Source organism: Terrapene carolina, unplaced genomic scaffold (genome assembly GCF_002925995.2).
Source record: "Terrapene carolina triunguis isolate 2854851 unplaced genomic scaffold, T_m_triunguis-2.0 Scaffold58, whole genome shotgun sequence".
Taxonomy (NCBI): Eukaryota; Metazoa; Chordata; order Testudines; family Emydidae; genus Terrapene; species Terrapene triunguis.
The window spans coordinates 4,261,183-4,285,675 of NW_020664409.1; the positions used below are offsets into that span (position 1 = coordinate 4,261,183).

The window sequence follows — 24,493 nt, forward strand, 5'->3', positions numbered from 1 at the left end:
ACCTTCTTGACAAGTATAATTATCCAGTGCATTACAGTGGCAAAGTCTTATTTCCATTCTTTCTTCCAGCAGACAAGGCAGGCTGTGTATCTTGCCACAGCAAAGAGGGGTGGTTCATTATTACCACTTCATCTGTCAAGCATTCCAGCAGTGCTTGCACACTTCAGTTTCATTAAAGTTGCCTGCAGGGATTATGTACAGTATATTCTGGAAAGCAGAGGTTCAGTGGCTTGTTGGTTTCAGAGGGAGATTTTCAAAGGTATACATGGGAGGTAGGTGAGCAACTTCCACTGACTTTCAGTGGGAGCTGGGCACCTAACTGCACTTTGTGTCTTTGTAAATCCCCCTGGCAGCTCATAGAGACCAAATCAGAACTTCCTTATCCGAACATTATTTGTGATTATTTATTGGAACTTGCATCAGAAACTTCCTGTAACCTCAGTGCTGGTGGACAGAATAGATTCTGAACCTGCAGTAGGTATAAAAATGTCAAAGATGAAGCTGCCCAGTTGCCTTTAAAAATTGAAACGACATTAGTTTAAATAATTGTCAGAGAAAATGTGATGATACTTTGTGATTGTGATCTATTGTTATTAGCTATTCATATTTTATTTTGTTGATAATCCATTGTAACTTTTAAGCTGATGTTTCTTTCAAAATAGCTTCAAGGGAGAAGGCGTATATGTTCAGTCACAGTGGTTTGATTTAAATCACCAATTTTAATCATGATATAAATCAGTAAGCAGGAAACCTTGATTTAAATAATTGATTTTAATCTTGGTTTGTACTTTAGCTATTTTCCTAAAGCAAGTTTAATTCTCAGTGGTTGGTATAACCATTAAAATGTGTCAGCTTGCAACTAAATACAGCCTTTAAACTAAATTTTGTACTTCTTTTTGCTAACCAGAATATGCTATATCTATAGATGTTTATTTAAGCAATTATATAGCTTAGCATATTTATTCAGATCCTTAATTGCTACAGTATGACGTTAGAAAATGGTGAATGACACATTTCCTGTTTACTAGATGAAGATAATTTAGTCATGATTTGATAAAGTTTTTGGATGAAAATTGGAATTCATTAAAAATGCACAAAAGCAGCCTTTTAAAATTATTGATTAGTTACATAAAACTACCTTAAATTCCAGGGTATGTGGGGGGGGGGAAAGGATGTTAATCAAAACATGCTTTGCATTTAAAACTAATTGAATCATTAAACAAAGGAAGCATTAACTGTAGTTACTGGATTGTTTCTGGTTGCTATAGTCACGAGACACCTATCTTCATCTTTAGGTGCCTAAATACCTTTGAAAATCTGTTCCCATGTCCATCAAGTGTTTAGAAATAGTAGATCTCATCTTCTCCCACATTATTTTTATTCCTAGAATGGAAAAGGAATACATGCTTTCCTGCTTTTTCAACTCCCAATTGATTTCTCAACATTGAATGAATTAGTCCTGGATTGCAGTGGAGAAGTCACATTTCTAATTACCAATGCTGAGTTAAAATGAAATACATTTTTAAAATCTTGCCATGCAGCATCTGGTGCTGGCAAGTGTTGGAGACAATATACTGGAGAAGATGGACCTTTGGTCTGATCAGTTCTGGCAATTGCTATGTTCCTGTCATCAGTACAGATTTCTTTCTCCCACATGTGTGCATGCGCACACACATGTGTACACACACTTTTCATTTACAGGTTAAAAATGTCAGAAATTCTTTCGACTAAAGCCTGAAGTTGTTGGTCAATATTTTTAATAGTGCAATATTAACAACTCTGTATTAATTTATTCACTTGTTCTTCATGTCTGCACTATTTTAAACCATTAGGATTTTGGTGCCTATAAATGTCAGTGTTGATAAAATATGTAACATTTAATTATTTTGGCCCATAATTTTAACATAAAATATGAAATGTTTCTGGCATTAAGACTCAGACTTAGTAAAAATAAGATAATCTCTCAAACTTCATCCACATCCCATTCACTTGTGATGTCACAGTAGATTTTTTTTTTTTTTTTTTTTTAACCTTTTTTTTTAGTTCTTCTTTTTTTTTTTAACTTTTGATCATTGGTGAAATCAGGTTCTTTGCAGAGAGGATATAGATAGGCTCTGTTGGTTTATTCAGGATTCTTGATTATAGCAACCATAGTCTCCCAATGGCCTGTGATTCACAGGTTGTATGTAATAAGGCTATATCTGGTTTTATACATACCCAGAGGTCCACCACTTGTGGTTCTGACTCATATGCATCTTGATTGCTTATGGCACCTGTGGTTGCAGCCATGCAATTAATGATAGCATTATCATTGCCTCACTTACTGAAGGGAGGTTGCTAGCCATTCTCAATAAAATAATCATCATTTATCTTATGCATTATTGTGTTAAACTTGTTAAAATTGTGCCAAACAAACCAGATAAGTCCCCTCAGACTTAAATGGGAATTCCACACACATGCATCTCAGGTGACAATTGGAGCAATACAGCCAGATGTTTAGCTAGTGGAAATCAGCATTGACTTCAATGTAACTCCACTGATTTACATACCCTGAGTGTCTAACCCATTGCTTCTGTATTTGTACAACTACTGCACATATAATTTCTCAGCAAACAACCTAACTTCCTGAGATCCAAGTAGTATGTCAATTGCTACCACAAATATTAATTTTGCTGTTGTCAGATTGTAGAGAGTGTAAAATCAACAATATGGGTAAATGTCATGTTTGACAGTAATATTTAAATTATCTCCCCGCTTTCTCTTTAATATAAAACCTGATGGTAGCTGTGTTTAACTGTTCTAGGAATTGTGCCCAGAAGGATTCATTATGTGAGTAAAGGACTTTTAAAATACAAAAGGACTAAACATCTATTTTCCTGAATCAAATTTTAGAAAGAGGAACATTGCAGAGGAGCAAACTCAACCTTGACTTCAAATAAAACTTTGTGATGAGTACTGGAGCATTTCAGCATGTTTTTATCTCTTCAGCTTATCTGCACGATATTGTATTTCACTAATGCTTTCTCTTTTCTGCTTGATTGTATTGCTATGGTGTGATCTTGAACCTTAGCTGGAGATTTGATGAGATTGTGGAGAGGTCCTGGATGTACATCTCATCTGCTCTGGGATCACCCTATATAATGAGGGTATTTAGCTGTAGAGTGAATAGACAGGGGAAACAACAGAATGAGGCATTGCTAACCTAGTGAATCAGGATTACAAACACGTGTCAAATGTTCAGTAATTGTTTTCTTAAGAACTGTGACATACTGTATTCTATACCCTGATGAAGAGGGTTTTCAAAGCTTTTAAAGACAGAGGCTGTAGCGGTACAATATGCCAGATAAAATACCTGATTTTGTTTCATTCCTTTTTCTCATTGAAAGAGTGTGTGATCAGATCTGTGTTTATTGCACTGAAAAAGATTAGAAGAATCCAGCTGTCTATTTCTAAAACAATGTGGAGAAACTTTGAGGTTCATGATTCCATTCGTGTGTATCAGGGAAGGCAGGTATTATTATTGGGTGGATGGAGCAACTGGGGGTCTTTCAGAAGACCTCTTGCTTCTGAAATCTACACAGACTTTTGCATTGACTTGAGTGTCCTGCCCCTTTCCAGGGATACCATAACATGACATTGTTGCATATGTGATCTCTAGAAGACTAAAGGAGCACAGAGCTTTTAAACTACATTTTAAGAAGATGTTGATGTCAAATCAAGGGTCAGACAGACCATTTGGATAGCCTCATAATTAATTTGGATCATTAGGACTTTGATTCTTCAGTATTCTCCAAATCCTTTACCTGAAATACAAATATTTCCCTTCTTTATACTCCCCCTGATCTCAGACTTTCTACCATTTGTAATTTATGGGGATACCTGAATCTCACCTCAGCAGTACAGGCAGGAAGCTAGTAGAGACTAACTCTTCACTGCAGAGTTAACTCAAACTCTAACGTTGTCCCTAACCTGCATTCTGCCAACACACACAAACTGTCTCACCCAAGTTCATTGGAGCCAGCTAGAAGATGTACTAGCACTTGGGTGCCACTTTAACTCAGGCTGATAATATATGGAGATATACCTATCTCACAGAGCTGGAAGGGACCTTGAAAGGTCATCGAGTCCAGCCCCCCTACCAAGTACTGATTTTTTGCCCCAGATCCCAAAGTGGCCCCCTCAAGGATTGAATTCACAACCCTGGGTTTAGCAGGCCAGTGCTCAAACCACTGAGCTATCCCCTTTCTAGTAAGGATGTAAGATAAAGGAACTGCAGAAGTTGCAAAATGGGTCAAATTCATTTCTGGCATAACTCTAGTTCGTGGAGATTCACCAGAGATGAATTTTCATTGCCTCCATGTAAAAGTATTGATTGTTGGACAGTGGCTGACAAAGCCTGCAATCCTGGCTTTTTCTTACTGACTTCAAGTAAAGCTACCGTGGCAAGTACTAATGAGGCAGCCTCCTGCCTAATCCTATTGTCCATATAAATACTTGGTTAGCTATATAATGGAAGGAAAATGAAAAACAAAAAGAAATGAGAGTGAAGGAGCAAATTAGCTGGCTGAATGATCATTATCATTATTAGTCAAAATTACAGCTCTTCGGGATCCAATCTCACATTTTCAAGGCGTACCAAACAAATGATGATGATGCATTAGAGTAGATGTCATTGGATGGATGGGGGGAGGGGTCATTAAAGGTAGGTGGAAAAACAATTTGATATATTATACTAATAAATACAGGACATTAATTAATTAGGCCTGATACTATAATGGGTCTCAGTGTGGGTGCAAGGCTCTGCCCATACAGAGCTCCTGGCAGGATCACGATCTTAGTAACTTACAATAGTAAAATGTGTATTTAAATGAGAACTAACTGTCACAGGCCCGTTCAGTTGGAATTTTTCGTTTTCTATACAGCAATCTCTCCTATTAACTAGAAGATTTAATCAGGCGCAATATTACCCTATTCATTCTTGTATATATAACCCACACACCTCCTGGTGAGGTGTTCTGTCCCATCTAGTGGCACTGAGACCACTTAGAGAGAAAGATTAATAAATTGGCTTAACAGGCATATGGCTTTTAGCTCATGCAGTAGGGGCTCATGCACTAAGCTCCACAGGTCCCAGGTTTGATCCCGCCTGCCAATGACCAGGGTCTATCAGTGTTACATATAATTATAATGTTATTGTGTAATATGTTAAATTCTACTATACAACAAGGATGGAATTTTAGCAAACGATAGCCCAGAAAAATCTAATCTTGTTTCCTTCATGTTAACACTGTGAACTGAAAACATTGTTAATCTCGGAGCTGCCTCTGGTTTGTCTATGCCTTTCTGGTAGTGGTATGCTCCATAATGAATGCAATAGTCCTGGTACAGTCTCAAAGAAGTCATACACAAAGGAACTATCACCCTCCACTCTGTGCAGGTAGTGCCTTTACAGGCCAAAATCACATCGGCCTTTTTTGCTCCCCACTGTCAACCCTGGTCTCCTTTAGGATTACTGCTTTCCAGATTTCTTCCTCTGTGTGTTGGGTTATTTTTACCCAGGTGTACTACATTAATTTGCATTTTTCCAGCATGAATTTCATTGGGTCATTTCCTACCCATATTTCTAACTGCTGTTGGTAACTTTGCAGAATTTCTCTGTCCTCACTGATATTTGCAACAACTTCCAGTTTAATGCCATCCGCAAATTGAATTAATGTGCTTTTTGCTCCAACTTCCAGACCATTAACAAAGATGATAAAAATATTTCCTGTGATTTCAGAGAGATCATATGAAGCAGAGATGGGAAACGACCTTCTAAGTTATCTGCTCCATTCCCCTTTCAATGAAGGTGCGTTCCATTCATTATATCGTTTGTATTGCCTGCAGCATGATACACCTAATTTAAGTCAAAAATCTTGTACTGTGTGGTTTGTCCAGCCAATCAGCTTTCATATGTGGTAGGCTTTAACTCATCATACGACTCAGGAAAGAGACACATGCTTCCATTACATTGATAAACAGTGTGAGATTCAATGCTGTGAAAGTCTTCCTCATTCTTAAAAGGAAGCATAAATTTACTTAAACATTGTAAAATAGAAAAAAATAGACTCCATAGTGTCTTTGGCTCTGGACACAAATGCCCAGACACCATGATGTTGGCTGCAAGAGGGATGGATAGGGAATTTGATATAGGGTTATGTATGTTTATTTGTTTTTCAGTTTCAAATACGGGCTTATTCATTCTTCTAGGCATTTTATGATCTTGAAACAATATCAAAATAATGTAACAATATCTACAATATAATCGAGTTGAATGCACACATTATGCAGGCTTGCCCACCTCCTCAAAAACCTAACAAGCCTTGTCCAACATGTACTCTTCAAACCACCCCCCTTCCTCATACTTCCGGGAGGGAGAATATGAGTTTTTGCAGGGGCCTGGACGCTTAGCAGAGCTGGGCTGTGGTGGACCAAGAACTAGAGCAAATTACAGAGATGAAGAACCCATATAGGAAAAAGTCCTGCCAGCAGCCACCCATCACTTAAATCAAGGTGATTACATCTTGAGCCTGTGAGGGGGTAAACCCCACACCAGATAGGAAATGGTTAAAGAGCAGCCTTGAGGTCAGTTAACTCCACTCTAATGTACCTGTTCTGAGTGTTAGATTTAAGATGAGGAAAGCCCAGAAGTTGAGGGCTGTTGGAAAAGGAGAGCAGATAGGCAGTTCCTCTGTGGGGCAAGGAGCTTGGCTCAGACCAGGGGTCCTGGAACAATTTGTATAGTGGGGGTGCTGACTGAGAGCCATTGAACCAAACCGTAAACCCTTTATATAATGGAAACCATTTCAAGTCAGGGGGTGTGGGAGCACCCCTAGTTCCAGCACCTATGGCCCAGACCAGGGATTATAGGAGGACTATGGCTTGCTAGAGCCTTTGCAAAGAGGGTAGGCCTGGCCTGGCCTGGATGACTGATTAGAGAAGAGACAAGGATCCAGTCTCTAAGTGGGAAGGCAAGCTGTTATAGCTAGGAGCCTGCCTGTGAGGGCTGAAGGCTGGGCCTCGCTGGACTGTTTTGTTTTGTATGTTTGTTTGTTTGGCTTTGAACTAAGTGACTCTGTTACCCCAAAGGGGGTAGAGTGCTTTAAAGTAGGCTTGGCTGGAAAGCCAAGCTCACCTGTATGGCTGGAATAGGCCAAAGAGTATTGTGCGGAAACTGATGCCTGGTCCCAGCAAATATTGCACCCGTCACGAGGGGACACTGAGGGACAAAGAGAAACTATCCCAGAGCTCCTCGCCTAGCCCAGCTGTATCATTGCCACACAGGGAAAGAAGCAGTCTCTCAGGCTGCGTGGTTCTAAACCACATATAGCATTAATGGTTAAAACTGACGCTTTGGATTCCACCTGGAAACTAACAACCAGCTAGTACAGTCTATGAAGCACTGGTGGTCTGTGATCTTGATGTGATGCTCCACTCAATAAGTTATTAGCTTCATTCTGCACTAGCTTCACTTTCTGAACCATCTCTGTGTGTAGCTCCATATCAATCACATTGCAATAGTCTAGTCTTGGTGTTACAAAGGCTGACTTTCACCTCTAGGCTGTCTGTTCTAAGTCATCTCAAGGTGGTGGCCATTATTGTTTGATGGTTGGTCAATGGGCTTGTTTTGAGATATATTAAAGGTCTCATTCCGGAGGACCAGCATTCTCTTCCCCTAAACCAACATTTTAATTGTCACTGTAGTTGGCAGTTTCAATAGCGAGGTCAGGGACCGAATGGATGTGGAGACTGAACTTTTCTCTCCCTTTAAAACTTTGCTTGCTTACTTGCTGATTGACTGATTGATAGCACTAGGAGCCTTTACTTTGCTTCTCTTACTGTTTCCAATCAGGAGAGGGAGCAAAAGTATCAAAATATTCTGAGAAGAACTTCTCTTGTTTTATTTCACACTCAACTCAAACTAGGAAAACTGGTAATCCAGCTCACATGCTCTCACACACATACACAAGCCACATTCTTGCATGTTTTCCAATCTGTTTTCTTGAACCAAGAAAGAGGGATAGACTGAAATAGACTCCTATATTCTTATCTAGACTGAAAGCTCAGTCTTCTGAGATTTAGCTTAGTCATCCCTCCCCTCAATAGTCTGTGTCCAAGTTAACATGCTTCATAATCTAATCATATACACCTGTGCTATCAAAAGTGCCAGTTTTTGAAAGGTTAGATCAAATAACTAATTCTTTTTTGAGCAAATTGCATTTCTCTCCATTTACTTTCCATTTGCTTTATGTTGTAAAAGCTTTCAAAGTCATCTAACAGCTACTAAGGCAAGGAGATTGATTATCTGGTTGTTAATAGGGTTGTCACTCAAAAACCTAGGAAAAGCAAGTTTAGCAGCAATGTTAGCATTTAAATAATGCTGGAAAATAAAAGGTGCAAAGCCCATCAGATCATTGGAGTACCTGACTATGTAAAAGCTGTGCATTTAGGAAGATCATCAGCAGTGGTGCAAGTAGAAATCATTTCTTGCCAGCACGTGACCCCCAACGTGACTCCTCCCTGGCCCGGGCCCCACACTCTCCCAATCCCCTCCCCATGATCCACATCCATCTCACGTTACCAGAGGGCGAGAGGGGGCTCTGTCCTCCTCCTGCTGCACTGGAGACTTCTGCTGTACAGACGCCAGGCAGGAGGATTCAGGAGACGCGGCTGCATGGAAGGGCTGGGGGTGGGGCTGGGGCAGTACAGCAGCCACGCCAGAGGAGCTGCTGGCATTCTGCTTCTTTCCCCGCTGCGGTTCCCAGTGGGGAAAGGAGCAGAACACTGGCAGCTCCTCCGGCGCGGCTGCTGTACTGCCCCCAGCCCTGTTCTCCAACGGGGCTGCTGTACAGATGGAGGAAATGCATTCCGTGGAAGGGCAAAGAGCGGGGCGGGGGTGGGCTCCTCCTCTGTCTTTCTGGTACGCCATACCAGCTATAAATGTCTTACTAGTACGGTGTACCGGACAATACCACCGTACTTGCACCACTGATCATCAGTGTTTAATGTTAGAAGACGGCTTACGTGTTTGTCGGTGTCAAATGTTCGTTCTTTGCTGTTTCTACAAACTAGATCTATTTGAAGGCATATAGCTGCAAAAACAGCTGATTTTGTAGCTATCTTGACAACTTAAAACAACTTTGAGACTTTACTCCATTGAGAGCTAACAAGTGGGAATGGGCAGGCGAGGGTATATTTAAAGATTCTTCCTTATCCCTAAAAGATTCTGGATCCCTATCTAATCTAGTGCTGCTTTCTGGTGCGAGTGAACAGTGGCTTACGGACACCACAGTAGTCAAGGAAAGAGGACAACTGACTCCCTCCCTCCCATCCTGGGATCTCCAAAGTCTGGCAAATTCTCCTCATCATGAGTCTTTGCTTTGCTCCTCCTAGCCTTCAGGCTACTACCCTCCCCTGTCTGCAATATCAGGATCAAGAAAAACTCTTCTGCTCTTCTGAGCTCCATAAGGGCTAGGTATTAATGCTATTGCATTATACTGGTGCAGCTGGTCACCACCGGAAGGCTCTGTGCATGGGAGGGAGTCAGCCAGTTGTCCCTTGAGGCCTCAAAGAGGTCACAGGCCACTGCCACCACCTGCTCAGAAAAGGGCACTCGATAGGGAGGGGACTGGTGTAGTTATGCAGCAGGAAGTTATGGGGAGGCAAGGAAAGATCCCACTCCCTTTCTAGAGATTTGTGAACTTCAACCTAACATTTGTATGCACTAACATTTGCTTACATGACGCAATCTGAAATCAGGTGAGTTGTATAATGCTCAGTAAGCAGTCAGGTCTGTCAGGAGAAGGCAGCACAGCATTGTATTAGCACTGAGTCTGCTCCAGATGCTGAAAATATTGGCATCACACTGAACATGCTCGCCATAAACATTAGCATAGTCACACCCTGAACAACATTGCCTCATCTCATTTGTATGGTCATTCCCACACTAGTAACTTGATACTTACCCTCACCAGCTTTGCCTGATCTTAGATTGCATTCCTAAAGTAATGCTGATATTTGTTTTTAGACTTCTAGCCCCTAGCAGCTGAAACCAACACAATACAAAAACTAGCACTCCAGTATGTACTAACAGAACAAAAAACTGAATGAACAATCTGCATGTAAACTGCTTTAAATGTAATATTTTCACAGCAAATACTGTTTCCAATAATTGTGTTACTTTTTGTGGACCTTAGCTATAAAATACCCACCTGAGAGGGTTTTCTCTTCCATTCCTCCTATTTATTCCTATTTTTCTGTAGGGAGTCTAATTGGTACAATACCTGTAGCACTCTCGCAGTGCACTTCATCTTCCCCAATACGCCCACCCTTTGTCATTTGTATGGCTAGAATTATTCCATGCGGTAGCTCATTACCAAATATGGTGTCAAATGTAAGGTTCTCTGAAGAAATAAATATAGCACATGCACTGGGCCCACACTGAACCCTGACAAGCAAAATACATGATTTTTTTTCTTCCCCCACACCATCTTCAAAATGTTTCTGTAAAAATGTAAAGGCTCATTAGGATTAATAAAGACTGTGGAATTTTCTACTGCAGTAATAAAGGAGAACATTTTGATTTGAAGTCGTACAGCTTTTGTGTGAATGTAGCATGCACACAAGCTACAAGATTGCTAGCACTGGAGATTAAAATCCTCTCTCCATAAAACAGTAGTGCAAGCGTCCTCACTCTATCCAGGTGATGTTTATGAGAGGGATCATCTCTAAGATTGAGAGGATCATTCAGTCTCCACATTTGCTCTATCCTTAACCTCCCTACTGAGCCTGCCTGTATGGGTGCCAGTTAGCTGCCAGTTGTGAGGGTGTTTTAGTTTCTGACCCATAGTGGGAGGGCTGAGTCTCTGGCCCACACTTAGTAGGTGGATAAGTGGTTCGTCTGCCAGCATGCATAAGGTGTTTATAAATCATCTGTGGCCCATATTATAAATGTTAGATGGGGTAAGGTAAGGAGTATCTAGTTTATAGGTGAAGGATGGGGAAGGATACAAGAGCAGAGTTAAGGCTGATGTTGGAACCATCTTCTAGTGTCTAGAGGTTGGTGGTGGTGTGGGATTGTTACATTCCATAAACATTGTTTTAATGGGCAATATGTTCCCAACACTGACTTTCTTAATCAAGTCTTTTATCTGGGAATTTCATCCTTTTTTTTTTAAGTGTGGGAGGGGGATGAACTACTCATAACTCAAAACCTGTTGAATGGATTTTGCATGTTGACTTAGTAAGACCAGTGTTTTAGACATACCGCTCGGGAGAGTTAGAAGTTGTGCTAGAAGAATTTGTAACTTCCATAAAGCGTCCAGTGTTGTTCTTGGGGCATTACAAGGGGTTACAAGTAACTGGTTTGAGCAGAGCCATATTTCAAACATCACTGAAATTACAAGTACCACCATCATCATCTGAAGAGGCCCATTTTAATACTTTACGCTCACCATTGTATCCTGAAGTGTGGAGACTCTAAAAGTGGGTAGGCAAAACTGACACCTCATACCACGAGCAGATTCCCCAAGCTAATATTTGTAATTTTTAATTACTATATTTGTTTTAACCATGTTCTAAAACTAAATGAATCTTGGATCATTCTATGTAAGTTTATATACGAATAGGCCGGGTCTGTCCCAAAAGCCATAAAATCTGACAGTCATGCCACCTTATCTCCTTAAACATAGTTGGAGTTCCTTGCTGGGGTCCAGTGATGTGAGCTGCCACCTCATCCCTAATAGGTTTAACATGGTAGTGCATTCAAAATTTCTAGTCTTCAATGGTCAGCAGGGAAGAACATTTACCAGGATAGTCACAGAAACAACAGTAGTTTTGTATCTTTAGCCACGAGCTATATTACTTCATTTTTCCCTTGGTGTTGAAGAATCACCACTGGGGAGATGAAATCCCCCCCACACACTCTGTCCAGCTTGGGATAAGCATGGCAAAAGAGAGTAGTGCCGGGAAGAATGGGTGGATGATCTGTGAATTTTCTTATGTGTTTTAAAGCAAAAATCCCAGTGACAAAAAGCTCTAATAATGGATTTACATTTTGTAGTTTCTCCTCACAAAGCAATTTTTTTAATGTAAGCATAGATAAGGTGGAGCTTTTTAATTGTCACAGGATTTAACAAGGATACTACAATTGCCATGGAATATATAAGTCCTCCCAACATTAAAGAATTTGACTTGAATAATTTTTAAAATGTTAGTCAATGTTCCTACTAGTGACCCAATGTATGAGTTTTGTCCATGAGACCTGACTATTAGCATTATTTTGACCTCTATTGACAATGTCATTTCTGAGTTATGAAGGTAAAATTTTTGAAAAGTGAAAGGTCACTATTCCCCCCCCTGAAGTCCTATCATTTGAAACCTCCCTTCCCACGCTACGTCCCCCCCAAACTTGCCTCACACTAACCAGGAGATATTCAACATATTATAATAATAAAGAAGAGAAGGGAGGGTTTTCTAATCAAGCTTGCAATAGAAACGGGTTCATCTTTAATGGCAGAATCACTAGCACTTTTCGTCTCTAGGTCTCAGTGCTCTTTACAAAGCATTATTCCTGTTTTACAGAGGAGAAGCAGAGACGCAATGTCTTTTCCAAGGCCACACAGCGAGTCAGTGAGAACAGAGAACAGAACTGGGGCTCCTGACTCTGTCTTGGACACTATCCATTGGACCACACTGTAGTGTCACCATAACCCAGCATTCATGGGGTGTGGGAGAGAGGACGCTATTGTCACTTTAGTTAATGGTATCAAACAGTTTCATCCACTTGAAATAAGTCAGATAACAAAAAAAGAGGGTGTCTATTTAATAAATTCATTAGCCTGGACATAACGAGGCTGGTAGATGTACTGGACATAATGAGGCTGGTAGATGTACATCCAGCTCAGACCAACTTAAGATGATTTATAGAGCTTATGCAGTGTAATACAAAGCTCTTTAAATCACCTTATTTAAAGGTGAAGTCAGCCAGACACATAGCGGCTGCCAATCACTAATCATACATTGACATGGGCAGTGCCCCTCACAGGTTGTTATCATCGCATGCTGGAATTATGAGAGGGGAACTTGACAGGCTGACTCCATGCAAGTCCCTGGGTTTTTTCAGACTAGAAACAAAGAGAGCATTGCAACAAGTTCTCAGATAATTAGTGAGAATAATGGGACTGCATTTTCTAGAAGCAGATGGGGAAAAAATGCTCAAAAATCCTTCCATTAAAAATAATCACATGGGAGTCTTTTACAGGGATGTGCTAAGATTTTAATTATAAATGTCCTCATCTACAGCAAAGCTATTATGGCCCAGCAAAGCTTCCTGATGTACTGAGGAATCAAACCTCCGTGGCCCTCTCTGGGTCAAGCTGCCCTCCCTAAACCTACAATAGCAAAGATTAAAACAAAGAACTCCCGTGGTTCTGTAAGAGGCATAAACCAATCTTTAATTCAGGGGGTTAGGGATAAACTGTCCCTGGCAACAGGAGATCCTATAACTACTCCTCATTCCTGCTCCAGCTCACAGTGTGGATCCCACAGGGCTGCTCCTCCTTCTCCCTCTATGCCCTATTTCTGGGCAATCTCATTTGTAAACACAGCTTCCGCTGTCCCCTTTGACTCATCCCTCTCTCTAGACCCACACAGCCAGGCCACGTCTGAATCTTGTTATTCCTTTCTACACAACATCTTTCTCATCTGGCCTTTCCTTTTTGCCCATGCAGGTAAAACTGTGGTTCAGACATCTCTGGACTGCTGACCATGACAAATTCCTTCTATCTGTTCAAAAAACGGTTGCAAAGACAATTTACCTGACAATTTACCTGGCTCATTGCCTTGACCATGTCTCTCTCACACATATCCCTTTGCAGCTTTGCCCTGGCTCATCCTTCTCAAACAATTTATCTTCATTTTTAAGGCCTTTCCTGGCTTAGATCCACCCTCTGATATGGTACTGAGCTATCAACTCCATCCCAGCTCTGTAAATAATGCTGCTTTTATCACCTGTTAGTCCAATTTTTCATCAAACACCTTTGTGCTTTCTTCTCTGCTGCCCTTATTCATTGGAGGAGCTCCCAGCAAGGAGCCGCAAAGCCACTACATTATCTTCCTTCAAAACTCTCCTTAAAACTTGTCTTTGCTGTGATGCCCACAAAACACTGGATAATTGTGAGGCAACTGGTGTGCAATGGCCTCTGTTAAGAACACTGTTAGTAATGATCTCACTGTTCCCATATTCTTTCCACTGTCTGTCTTTTATACCCATCTGTTGTTCATCTTCTTACTTAAGATTGTAAGCACTTTGGCCCCAGAACAGTGTTTGCTATACATGAATACAGTGAACAGCACAATGAGATCCAAATCTTGTAGGCGCTAATGCAATACAAATGAGAAATAACAATAAGAAATGCACACTTCCTTGCAATTCCCTGGGAAGCAACTCTTAATGACCACTCTTGGAGACAGGCTAGATGGGCCACTGATCTGATCCAATATGGCAATTGCTATGTATTGTTGGCTGGACTGCCTCTCCCTTTTATTGTGCAGATGGAATAGATTCTCTTCTCTGTTTTTAATTCCCTGCCTCCCTGTTTTTCTCTTAGTTTCTCTCTCATTTTCCCCCTCTCATTCTCTCGTCCCTCTTTGCATCCTTCTGGGGATGGGAGGAGAGGTTCTTATTTTTAAGATTGTTTGCAAAGTCTCTCTGATGTAATCTTCACTTTGACTTTCCCATGCTTGTATCAAGCTGGATGTCTTGCTGCTGATCCATTAGCCTGTCTCCCCAGCTCAGAGGGCCATTTTTGGATCCTAGTTGATGACCAGCATTATCAATAATGCAGAAGCAGCAATGTCAAGTATACACTGTTCCCCACAACCAGACTCTATGCCTCACACCCAAACAGGGCAGATAATAAAGAATAATCCTTTCATCCTTTGCTGGCATGGCCTTTAAGATTTGTGCACTAGGGTTTAAAAGCTTTATATGAGAATTTTATGCTCTATCATCTGTACGATAATCTCTTCCAGATTCCCGAACTGCTGATGAATATATTTGCTTAGGTAGTTAATCCATGCAATTTTCATTTTTAAATAACTAGAGGACTCTTTCAGTTGCAGTCTATATACTTTCTCTGATCAAAAAAGCCCCCTTATCTGAAAACTTGTTTTTCAAATAGAATATAAGTACAATTTTTGGCTTTGAAGTTTTAAATTACATCCTAGCCTATAAATATCAAGATTTTTTTTTTCTGGCTTCCTTCTCTCCCCTTGTCACTTCCCACCAAGACCTGTTTGGTGAACAAGTTCCCCTGATTTTTAACAACTTCCCAAGAAATTCACTTTTCTTGTACCAACTCCCCAGATACTGGTAATCACCTAATTTCAGCAAAAGGGAATCATGATCAATGACCATATTCAACAACAAGATTCTGCATTGTGATCCACGGGGGAGTTCAGCTGTCTCACTCCAGTGGCAGGCTCTCTAATTTGCTTGTACAAACTAAAATGCAGGCTGAGGGCCATAATGTTAGAAGGCTGGTCCTGCAGCCTTTAGTGAAGGAAAACTCTCTCTCTGCCCCTCCCCCGTTGGAATTTTCTTGAGAAGAGCGTCAGGCACTAGATGTCAGAGTTGCTAACAAAATTTGTAATCAAGTTTTCAACCCTGGAGTGATGTTTTGCTGAGCAAATTTAAGATTCAGACAAACTGTAAAATATTTGAATAATAGCGCCTTTCAATCTAAAGAATCCCAGGACAGTTAAACTGTAACTGCTTCTGTGGAGGAGGGGAGGACACTACAAGCACATGTTACAGGGCATGACAGTGGAGAAGGGGATGTGTTGCCTAAGGATACTGCTGCCCTTCCTCTTACATAAAGAGCCACGGGATCCTTACTCTTCATACAGAGTAGAGAGGATCTTGGTGTTCCATCTCTTCTCTAAAAGACACATACACAGGGCCAGATTCTTTTTCTCTCACCAGTTTTGCACCAGTGTAATTCCATTAACTTCAGGGGAGCCAGTCCTCATTCACACCAGTGTAAGGAAGAAGAGAATAAGTCCCCTAGTAAACTGCATGAAATGGAACAAAGGGTTGAGTTCATTCTACTTGGATATGAACCTGCGATTGCAGGTAATCGAGTTCTTCTATTCCTGAGGCTTAAATCCACTCCAGATTTTTATGAATAATTAATACTGGTATTGCAGCTTTTTATTTCAGTATAATTTTAAATGGAATATAAAATGATATGGGCCACGGCTTCCTATTGTGGAACAAAAAAAAATCTGATAGGCACTGTTATGGTTGCTAGACCCCCAAGTTGGATCTCACCGCCCATAAAAATTGCATATCCTTGTTCTCAAATAACCCCCCGTGGAGAAAACTATTAGCCTTCCAGCATGAGGGCTTATCTCAGTACTGAAATCACAGCTCCAAGGCTGGCAGCCTATCAACAAATAAACCCAGGGTGCTGAGTTAAAATATAATGTACTATGACATCTCTATTTAATAAGCTCTCTTTGTTTGTTTTTTATTGGAAGGAATGGAGAGGGAGATATTCTAGCTTAACTAACCAAGACATGTTTTGGATGCATTTCATAAGTGTTCTCATGCACAGACTGACGGCTCACATAAAGTCATCCTGTTCTTGGGTTGCAAGCAATATTTCCAGGAGGCTTCTCCTAACTAAAAGCTGCTTTTAAACTTAAACAAAGTGAGCCCTTTAATATGCATACGCTGCATGATAGGGAGGAAAAGGGTACTTACATACAAAATAATGGTACATTTTAAACAGGGAATTGTGTGCTACGTGTTCCTCTCTCAAGTTTTTTGAATTGCTCTGAAATGCTGATGGTCATCTTCAAATAATGCAATGACAGAGGTGATGTTAAATTTCAGATGGGTCCAAATGAGTACACCAGATATGAAACCCATTGAACTTTGGGGATGCTCACAGCTAGATCAAAACTTCCTGGCTGAGGCTCGTTGATTGTTAAATTAGACCACACATTAATTTTGAAAATACAAAGTTACTTTTAATATTGAGTTTCTAATGCCAGGCGTAGGGGCCTTCATTTTTACTGTCTGATCTACCACCATGGGACGCACTGGGCAAACAAAGGTTCAGCCCTGACCTAATTCCAGCCCTGTTTACTTTTAGGCCAGCCAAAGTAATGCAAAAACCAAAATGCTATTTCATATTGGGATTTTTTCTTTCACAAACTGCTGATGCTCAGAATCAACAAACAGTTTTGAAATTATAATAGCTTCATAAATTATAGCATTGTACCTTGCTTGCATAAACAGGGAGCACTGCTGATGCGATTGTTCTCTGACTAAAGGAAAGGATTTTGTCTTTCTTAAACTCATTAAGGGCTCAATCCTGCTCCCATTAAATTAGTAGCAAAATTTCCGTTGACTTCAGGTCAAGATAGCCCCAATTAGTTACAGTTGAAACCCAAAACTCCATGCAAAATTTGAACTGGAGGCAGGAGTATGAACCCTGGTAATCAGACCCTAGTCATTTTGATTCACCATAAACATGAAAACCAAATCTAACTTTTTTTTTCATAGCCATGATCTCTTAGCTCACCCTGTTGACAGAAAGGAGCTGATCTTCCTTTCCATCATCTCTCTCCATCTGACTCTCAAATACAGTAAATTGAATATTTTTCATATAGAGATGGGTAAATTGGTTCAGATAGGAAAAAAAGACCCAAATGAAAGCATTCCCCAAGACTTGAACAGAATCTTCCTTGAGGGTTGTAGTTGTGCAGGGGGCCCACTCCAGCAGGGGGTGGGGCAGAAGCAGATAGGGAAGCTGTGGAAACCTGCAGCTAATTAGGGCAAGGCTTGTTAGGAACCAGACAGGAGGCAGCCCAGATATAAGGAGCTGCCCAATGGGGGGGTCTCTCCCTGACAAGCAAGGGAGGAGGACTGGCTCCCAGGGATAGCACCTGAGATAAAGCAATGCTGGGTAGGCTCAGGGGAGCAGAGGCTGAGCTCTGGCCTGTTACCTGCTAGGCTGCAGGCCCCTGCCAGAAAGGGCCAAGAAGGGGCAAGGGCCAAGGGGAAGTGGCCCAGGGATGATAGGCAGACAAAGGGAGAGAAGGAGGGCAGAGAGGCTGCTGCTAAAGGGACCCTGGGTTGGGACCCAGAGTAGTGGGTGGGCCTGGGTCCCCCTCCTTGCACTGCACCTGGTCATGGAGGAGCAGGCAGGGCCGGCTCCAGGCACCAGCAAACCAAGCAGGTGCTTGGGGCGGCACATTTTCAGGGGCGGCATTCCAGCCAGCCTTTTTTTTTTTTTTTGTGCTTGGGCGGCAAAAGCCTAGAGCCAGCCCTGGCAGCAGCAGCACATAGTGCACCGGGGGCACCCTGGGGCTGCTGCGGTTCGCGTCGGGGAGCAGCGCCCGCACCCTATGGTTGGGCGGGCTCTGAGCATGGGGCATTTGGGCTGGGGGCCGCCCCTCGGGGCACACAGAGCCGCCTGCAGGTGCCACAGGGCGGCTGCCCCCCAGCGTTACAGGCGGGGCTGGGCGAAGCGGCCAGAGCCGCCCAGGGACTGCAGCAGGGCGGCCAGAAGCAGCAGCAGGAGTGGGGCCATAGAGGGCGGGGCGCTGCTGTGCGGGCCCGTGTCCCGCTCTCTGTGGCTCCGCTCCCTTTGGGGCTGCCCTGCCCCAGCTCCTCAGCCCCGTGCCGGGGCGGTCCCCCGGCTCTGCCCTCCCCAGTCCTGGCCGGTCCTGGAGGCGGGAGCCCTGGCTGGAGGGACCCTGGGCTGAGGCGTGGCCCGGGAGCCCCGCTGCTTACCCCGACCCTGCCAGCGCCGGACCGGCTAGAGGCGAGGGGGAAGTGGGCGGAGTCAGCGCTGGTGGGGGGAAGCCCAGGGTTGGGGCAGCAGGGGGTGTGGGTGGGGTGGGAGAGAGAGCCCAGGGCTGGGGTTTGCTTGGGGCGGCAAAAAACCTAGAGCTGGCGCTGGGAGCAGGGCCAATACAGACTGCAACTTGCCCCTGAAGTGAGGGGTTTGACTTTGGGTTGTGGTTGGCCCCAGTGCTGAGTGCAAGCCAAAAGACGGCTGTGAGCTCTGGAAGGGGGGTCAGAAAGAAGTAGTGGGCACTGCCGGAGGGAGCAACGTGGATCGCAAACAGCAGAATAGGGCAGACAACGGGCAAGACACCATGCACAGAGGGCACTCTGGATCTGGAATGAGCTAATTCCTGGACTAACCAGCAGGAGGCGCCAGCGGTGGTGAGTGCATGCCATTACAAGGGACAGTTCCCCATCCAACGCCCTCATTTTGTCTGCCTTGTTCATGGCAATGCTTTTGATTCAGCCAATAATAGGAAATACTGGAAATCTCATGGAAGCCTTTTTTGCACTCTAGGTTTGAATAATATAGCATACAAATTTTTGGGTGCCCATTCCACTTGAACCTTTTGGAGTTCATGACTCCCCTACTTGAACAGCATTCAAGTTTGAAGATTTATGTCAGTGAGTGGTTACATTCCCCTAGCTTAGTTTGAGAGACTGAAGTGCAGTAACTATGTACATTTTTTTTTTCTGTGACCGATGACCGATTTGGAGCATGTCAAACAAGTTAGTTATTGTGAAGTGTAGTTGATGTACCCTACTCGTATCATTATCCATACTTTAGATGCAATCACCTAATGACTTTTTTTAGCTATAACTAGCCAAGCAGAGCCAGTGTGGTCACTGTGGACATGGATGCAGAAGATTCCTGAGTTTTTGAGATTTTTTTTCTTACCAAGAAAATGAGCAGATTTTACAAACAATGTACTTCGTAAAGCTTTAACCCTGCCCAGCCCACTTACTATTTAATGAGGTCATCACCTGAAACAAATATACCATACATCTACTACTCTACACATACTTGTGACTTAAATAGATAGCAGCAGTAGTTCTAATATATTTTAATCTCAACCAGGTTAAATGCAATAGACCACAATTATTGCACAAAGTATAGGTGGAGCTGGGGTCATAGGGATACATGTCCCTTTGCCACTGATGGCTATGCAACCAAATCATCCCATATTTTGGTGGGCTGTGGGTGGGAAATTAAGGAACGAATACTTCAAATAAGGAGGTGGTCCTCCATTTAAGACCTTCTAGCTATTTAGTCTGTAGGTTTTTCTCCAGATACACTGGACAGAATTACAAAGGGAACTGTGCTCCCAACTTCTGTGGGTGGTAAAATAGGTGAGACTTAGTGGTGCTGGGAAATAACTATTACTGTTTCAAAAATACCTTCTCTGATTACTATGCTACTTGGCATCACCAAGATGAGGAAGACAATTCTCTATTCAAAAATCCCAAGGTATGTTACAGTTTTGATTGTCTGAGATATTAATAACTGTACATAGATTACCATGTATAGGAATTCGGATTTGTAGACAGTGGGCACTTTAACAACTCCCTGCTCCCTGTGGCTTAGAGCATCCAAAATAATATTTTTGACTCCATGGAATTAAAATATTCTTGATCCCATGAAGTGGTTATGTGTGTTTACCTGATGGGATTTATTTCCTGAGTTTCATGCAGCTCTGTCAGTGAAAATTCCCCCCACTCTGGGGAAGACCTCCACTTGCAATCTTTGGCTGGTTTAAGGCCACTTTGCACTGCTCGAAGGAGAATCCAGCCCACTGTCTCCATTCATGCTTTTTAGTTTTGGTGTATTAGGACAAATACTAATTGCATGGTTTGCAAGAAATTAAACAAAAGGTTTAAAAGAGAGCTTTTAGCTATCAAAAATGGACAGACATCTGGAAGGATGTTCTGTGCAAAGAGAACTCCATTCAGCTCTTGCATCAACACTGACACACCTATGAAGGCTATTACAGGTCTGTTATTCAAGAAGAGTTGCAAATAGACAGTTATTCTACATGGCTGAGCCACCTCTTAAATCAAGAATCTAGGATAAAGAGCAGTTCAACACTTTTTTCATATTTTCCATCTTTCTAACCTTTGCTTATTTTATACTGTAAGATTCTGTGCTAACTCTTTACTTCATGAATTATTTCCTGTTCAGTACTGTAAGGATGAACTCTGGGCAATGAAAATATCTGTTTATAAAAGGACAAGGAGTCCGGTGGCACCTTAAAGACGAACAGATTTATTTGGGCATAAGCTTTTGTGGGTAAAAATCCCACTTCTTCTGATGTATGGAGTGAAAATTACAGATGCAGGCATAAATATATATTGGCACATGAAGAGATGGGAGTTACCTTCTCTCCATGCGAAGTTACACTTCAATCTCCTTGGACACTCAATAACTGATTTAAAAGTAGCCATTCTTCAACAAAAAACTTCAAAAATAGTCTTCAAAGAGAAACTGCAATTCATTTGCAACTTAACACCATCAATTGGGGCTTGAATAAGGACTGGGAGTGGCTAGCTCACTACAAAAGCAATTTTCCCTGTTGGTATTGACACCTCCTCATCAATTATTGGGAGTGGACCACATCCACCCTGACTGAATTGGCCTTCAACATTGGTTCTCCACTTGTAAGATAACTCCCTTCTCTTCATGTGCCAATATATATTTATGCCTGTATCTGTAATTTTCACTCCATGCATCTGAAAAAGTGGTTTTTTACCCACGAAAACTTATGCCCAAATAAATCTGTTAGTCTTTAAGGTACCACTGGACTCCTCGTTGTTTTTGTGGATGCAGATTAACATGGCTACCCCTCTGATACTTCCTTATAAAAGGATAATCTAGTTGAATATAGTTTCTTCACATTCTAGAGGGCGCAGTACCTATAGTCACCACATGCTCATGGAGTGTAGTTCAGTGGTTAGAACAGAGCTTTGGAATCAGGACTCCGCAGTTGTAACCTGGCTGTACCAGGCACTGTGTGTCCTTGGTAAATCATTTAACCTCTCTGTGCCTCATTTTCTCCATCTGTTAAATATGTATAATACTTGGCCTCTCAATAACACAAGGAGATAGGTAAGATTTTTGTAATGTTTGTAAAGCACTTTGAGATCTTAAGGAAGAAGTATTACTGTGCGTGTGAAGCAACCCACCACAACAATTTGGATTGTTTCTGAATTACAGCTGTAGTAGGTTAAGTTGTCGTCTTTCACAAAAGGGATATAAAAATTCTCTCCCCCTGTTCAAATGCCATCTGCCTGTTTAATGTGGGTCAGCAGTCACAGCTTTCCAGGGGTGTACATAGTAATACTGTCCATTGCATTCAACTCCAGTTTCCTTTCCTGGTAACTTGTTGACTAATTACTTTATTCCTTGGATAGTACAGCATTTATGCTGCACAGATTTAAATCAGGTTGGAATAAGTATTCGATTTCCCCCCCCCCATTTTCATCTACCAAATAACTGTCAACAGTAATTGTCCCCCAGAGCCAGACTTGGGGAAACATCACTGAGCACATGTGGCTTGTCATCCTGTACCAGCCCTGAATTCAAAGCTAGAATCAGAGACTCCTCTTCACACGGCTCTGTAAATCCTTTATTCCATCAGAGGAAATCCCAGTGTGGCAAGCCAGTGCAATATTTACTTTGTGCTGATTGCATCCCAGACTACTGAGAAGAGATCAGAGAACTAAGAAATCCCCATGTTGATTATAATATTTGCCATCAATTAAATAATATTAACGGTGACTGCACATTAATGCATCTCACCACTGTGAACTGTTTGTATTTTAATTTTTAAACTTTACCTCCATCTTGTGGACTTCCTAAATATTGCACCATGTGTGTTTGAACCTGGTCTAAACAGTTTGGTTCAAGTATAACTATGTCAGTTTGGAATGTTTTGTTTGTTTTTCTTAACTGAATAGTTACATGGGCACAGTTATATTGCTATAATAGTACTTTATACTGGTGTAGCTTATTTCTCTTCCTGTACAGGAATGGCTATACTGGTATAAAGCACTTTTATACTAAAACAGCTGTGCCCACACTAGGGGCGCTATACTGGTACAGTGAAAACTGTACAACTTTTGTGTGCAGCTGAGCCTGCAGTGTTTAGGTTATCATTCTTGCTGCTCGTGATTACGACTGTGCAACACTTTTTATGTTACTTACATGAAACAGCCTAGATTTACTGAAAGGATCTCTGAGAATCTCTGATCTCTTGTGAAAACTTAGGCCATGTTTCAGGTAGTCCCAAGGTGGGATTCAATTGAACCCAGGCCAAGGTTTGCATGAGCATGGGCCAATTTTGACTTTGTATCCAACTCATGGCTTCCGAATAAAATCTGTCTTTACAAAAATATGGCCACAATTCTGCAATCAAACCTACATAAGATAACCCTTGTGTCCACTCAGAACCCCATTGGAAGTCAAAGGGGCTCCATACACTGATTCAGCTGCAGGATGTTACAACATGTCATTATAAGGACTGCATTTTCAAAGGAACCTCAACCCAGGCCCATATTTGCACATGCCAACTGGGTAGTTAGCCTCTACTACATATATTCTGAGCATGTGATAGAATGGTCACTGTCCTTTAAGATGATTCCACTCATTCTCCCACACGAAAATGAATATTAGATTGCTCAAAATAAGGTCCAGTCTTGCTCCCATTGAAGTCAATGTCAAAACTCCCATTGACCTCAGTAATGTTGTATCAAACCCTATGTTACAGGCAGATTGTTAGCACCATCCATTGTTAAGGTTGCCTGATAATTCCCATTACAAGACCCTGTTTTCAGTTATAAATAACTTTGCCAAAGTTTAACCATTTGCACTTACAGTTGAACCTCAGAGTTTCCAGCACTTTGGGAATGGAAGTTGTTTGTAACTCTAAAATGTTCGTAATTCTGAACAAAATGTTATGGCTGTTCTTTCAAAAGTTTACAACTGAACATTGACTTAATACAGCTTTGAAACTTTACAATGCAGAAGAAAAATGCTGCTTTCTGGTTTTTTTAGTAGTTTACATTTAACACAGTACTGTACTGTTTGCTTTTTTTGTGTGTCTCTGCTGCTGCCTGATTGTGTTTCCAGTTCCAAATGAGGCGTGTGGTAGACTGGTCAGTTCGTAACTCTACTGTTTGTAACTCTGAGGTTCTACTGTAAATTTTTTGTGCCAGTGGTCTGACTCTAGGACTAATTAATTTGTTTTTGAAAAAGTCAGCCAAAGTTGTTCGATTGTTTCCAAGAAAGAGGCTTGCTTTGTCATTTTAAAAAAATCCCAGTGATCTTTTATTTGAAAAGTTCTAGCAACCTGGTGCTTTGGAGCAGGGATTTGAAATTTTGACGGGGTGGTCTGTGTCAGGGATGTGCCTTTTGCCATCTCTGTGAAAATTCATCCAAAGTTTTCCAAATTATAAGACTGAAAAAAATCTGTTTGTACATGTTCAGTAAAGACGTCTGAGTTTAGCAGCTAAAATTGCCAAAGATTCCATATTCATTGTGCATGCTTGAGTTTCTCGCTACTCCTAGTGATAACCAGACTCTGCATGTGCCCT

At 41.7% G+C, this 24,493-nt stretch overlaps 1 protein-coding gene across 1 annotated transcript in view; it reads left to right on the forward strand.

Moving 5' to 3' along the window:
- The window catches only part of PHACTR1 (phosphatase and actin regulator 1), a 410,748-nt gene that overhangs the window by 110,415 nt on the left and 275,840 nt on the right, over positions 1 to 24,493 (forward strand). The window contains exon 2 of the mRNA XM_026660202.2: positions 5,780 to 5,848. Within this exon, the coding sequence (XP_026515987.1) occupies positions 5,800 to 5,848 (49 nt within the window). The 5' untranslated portion in view covers positions 5,780 to 5,799. The remainder of the gene's footprint in view (positions 1 to 5,779; positions 5,849 to 24,493) is intronic.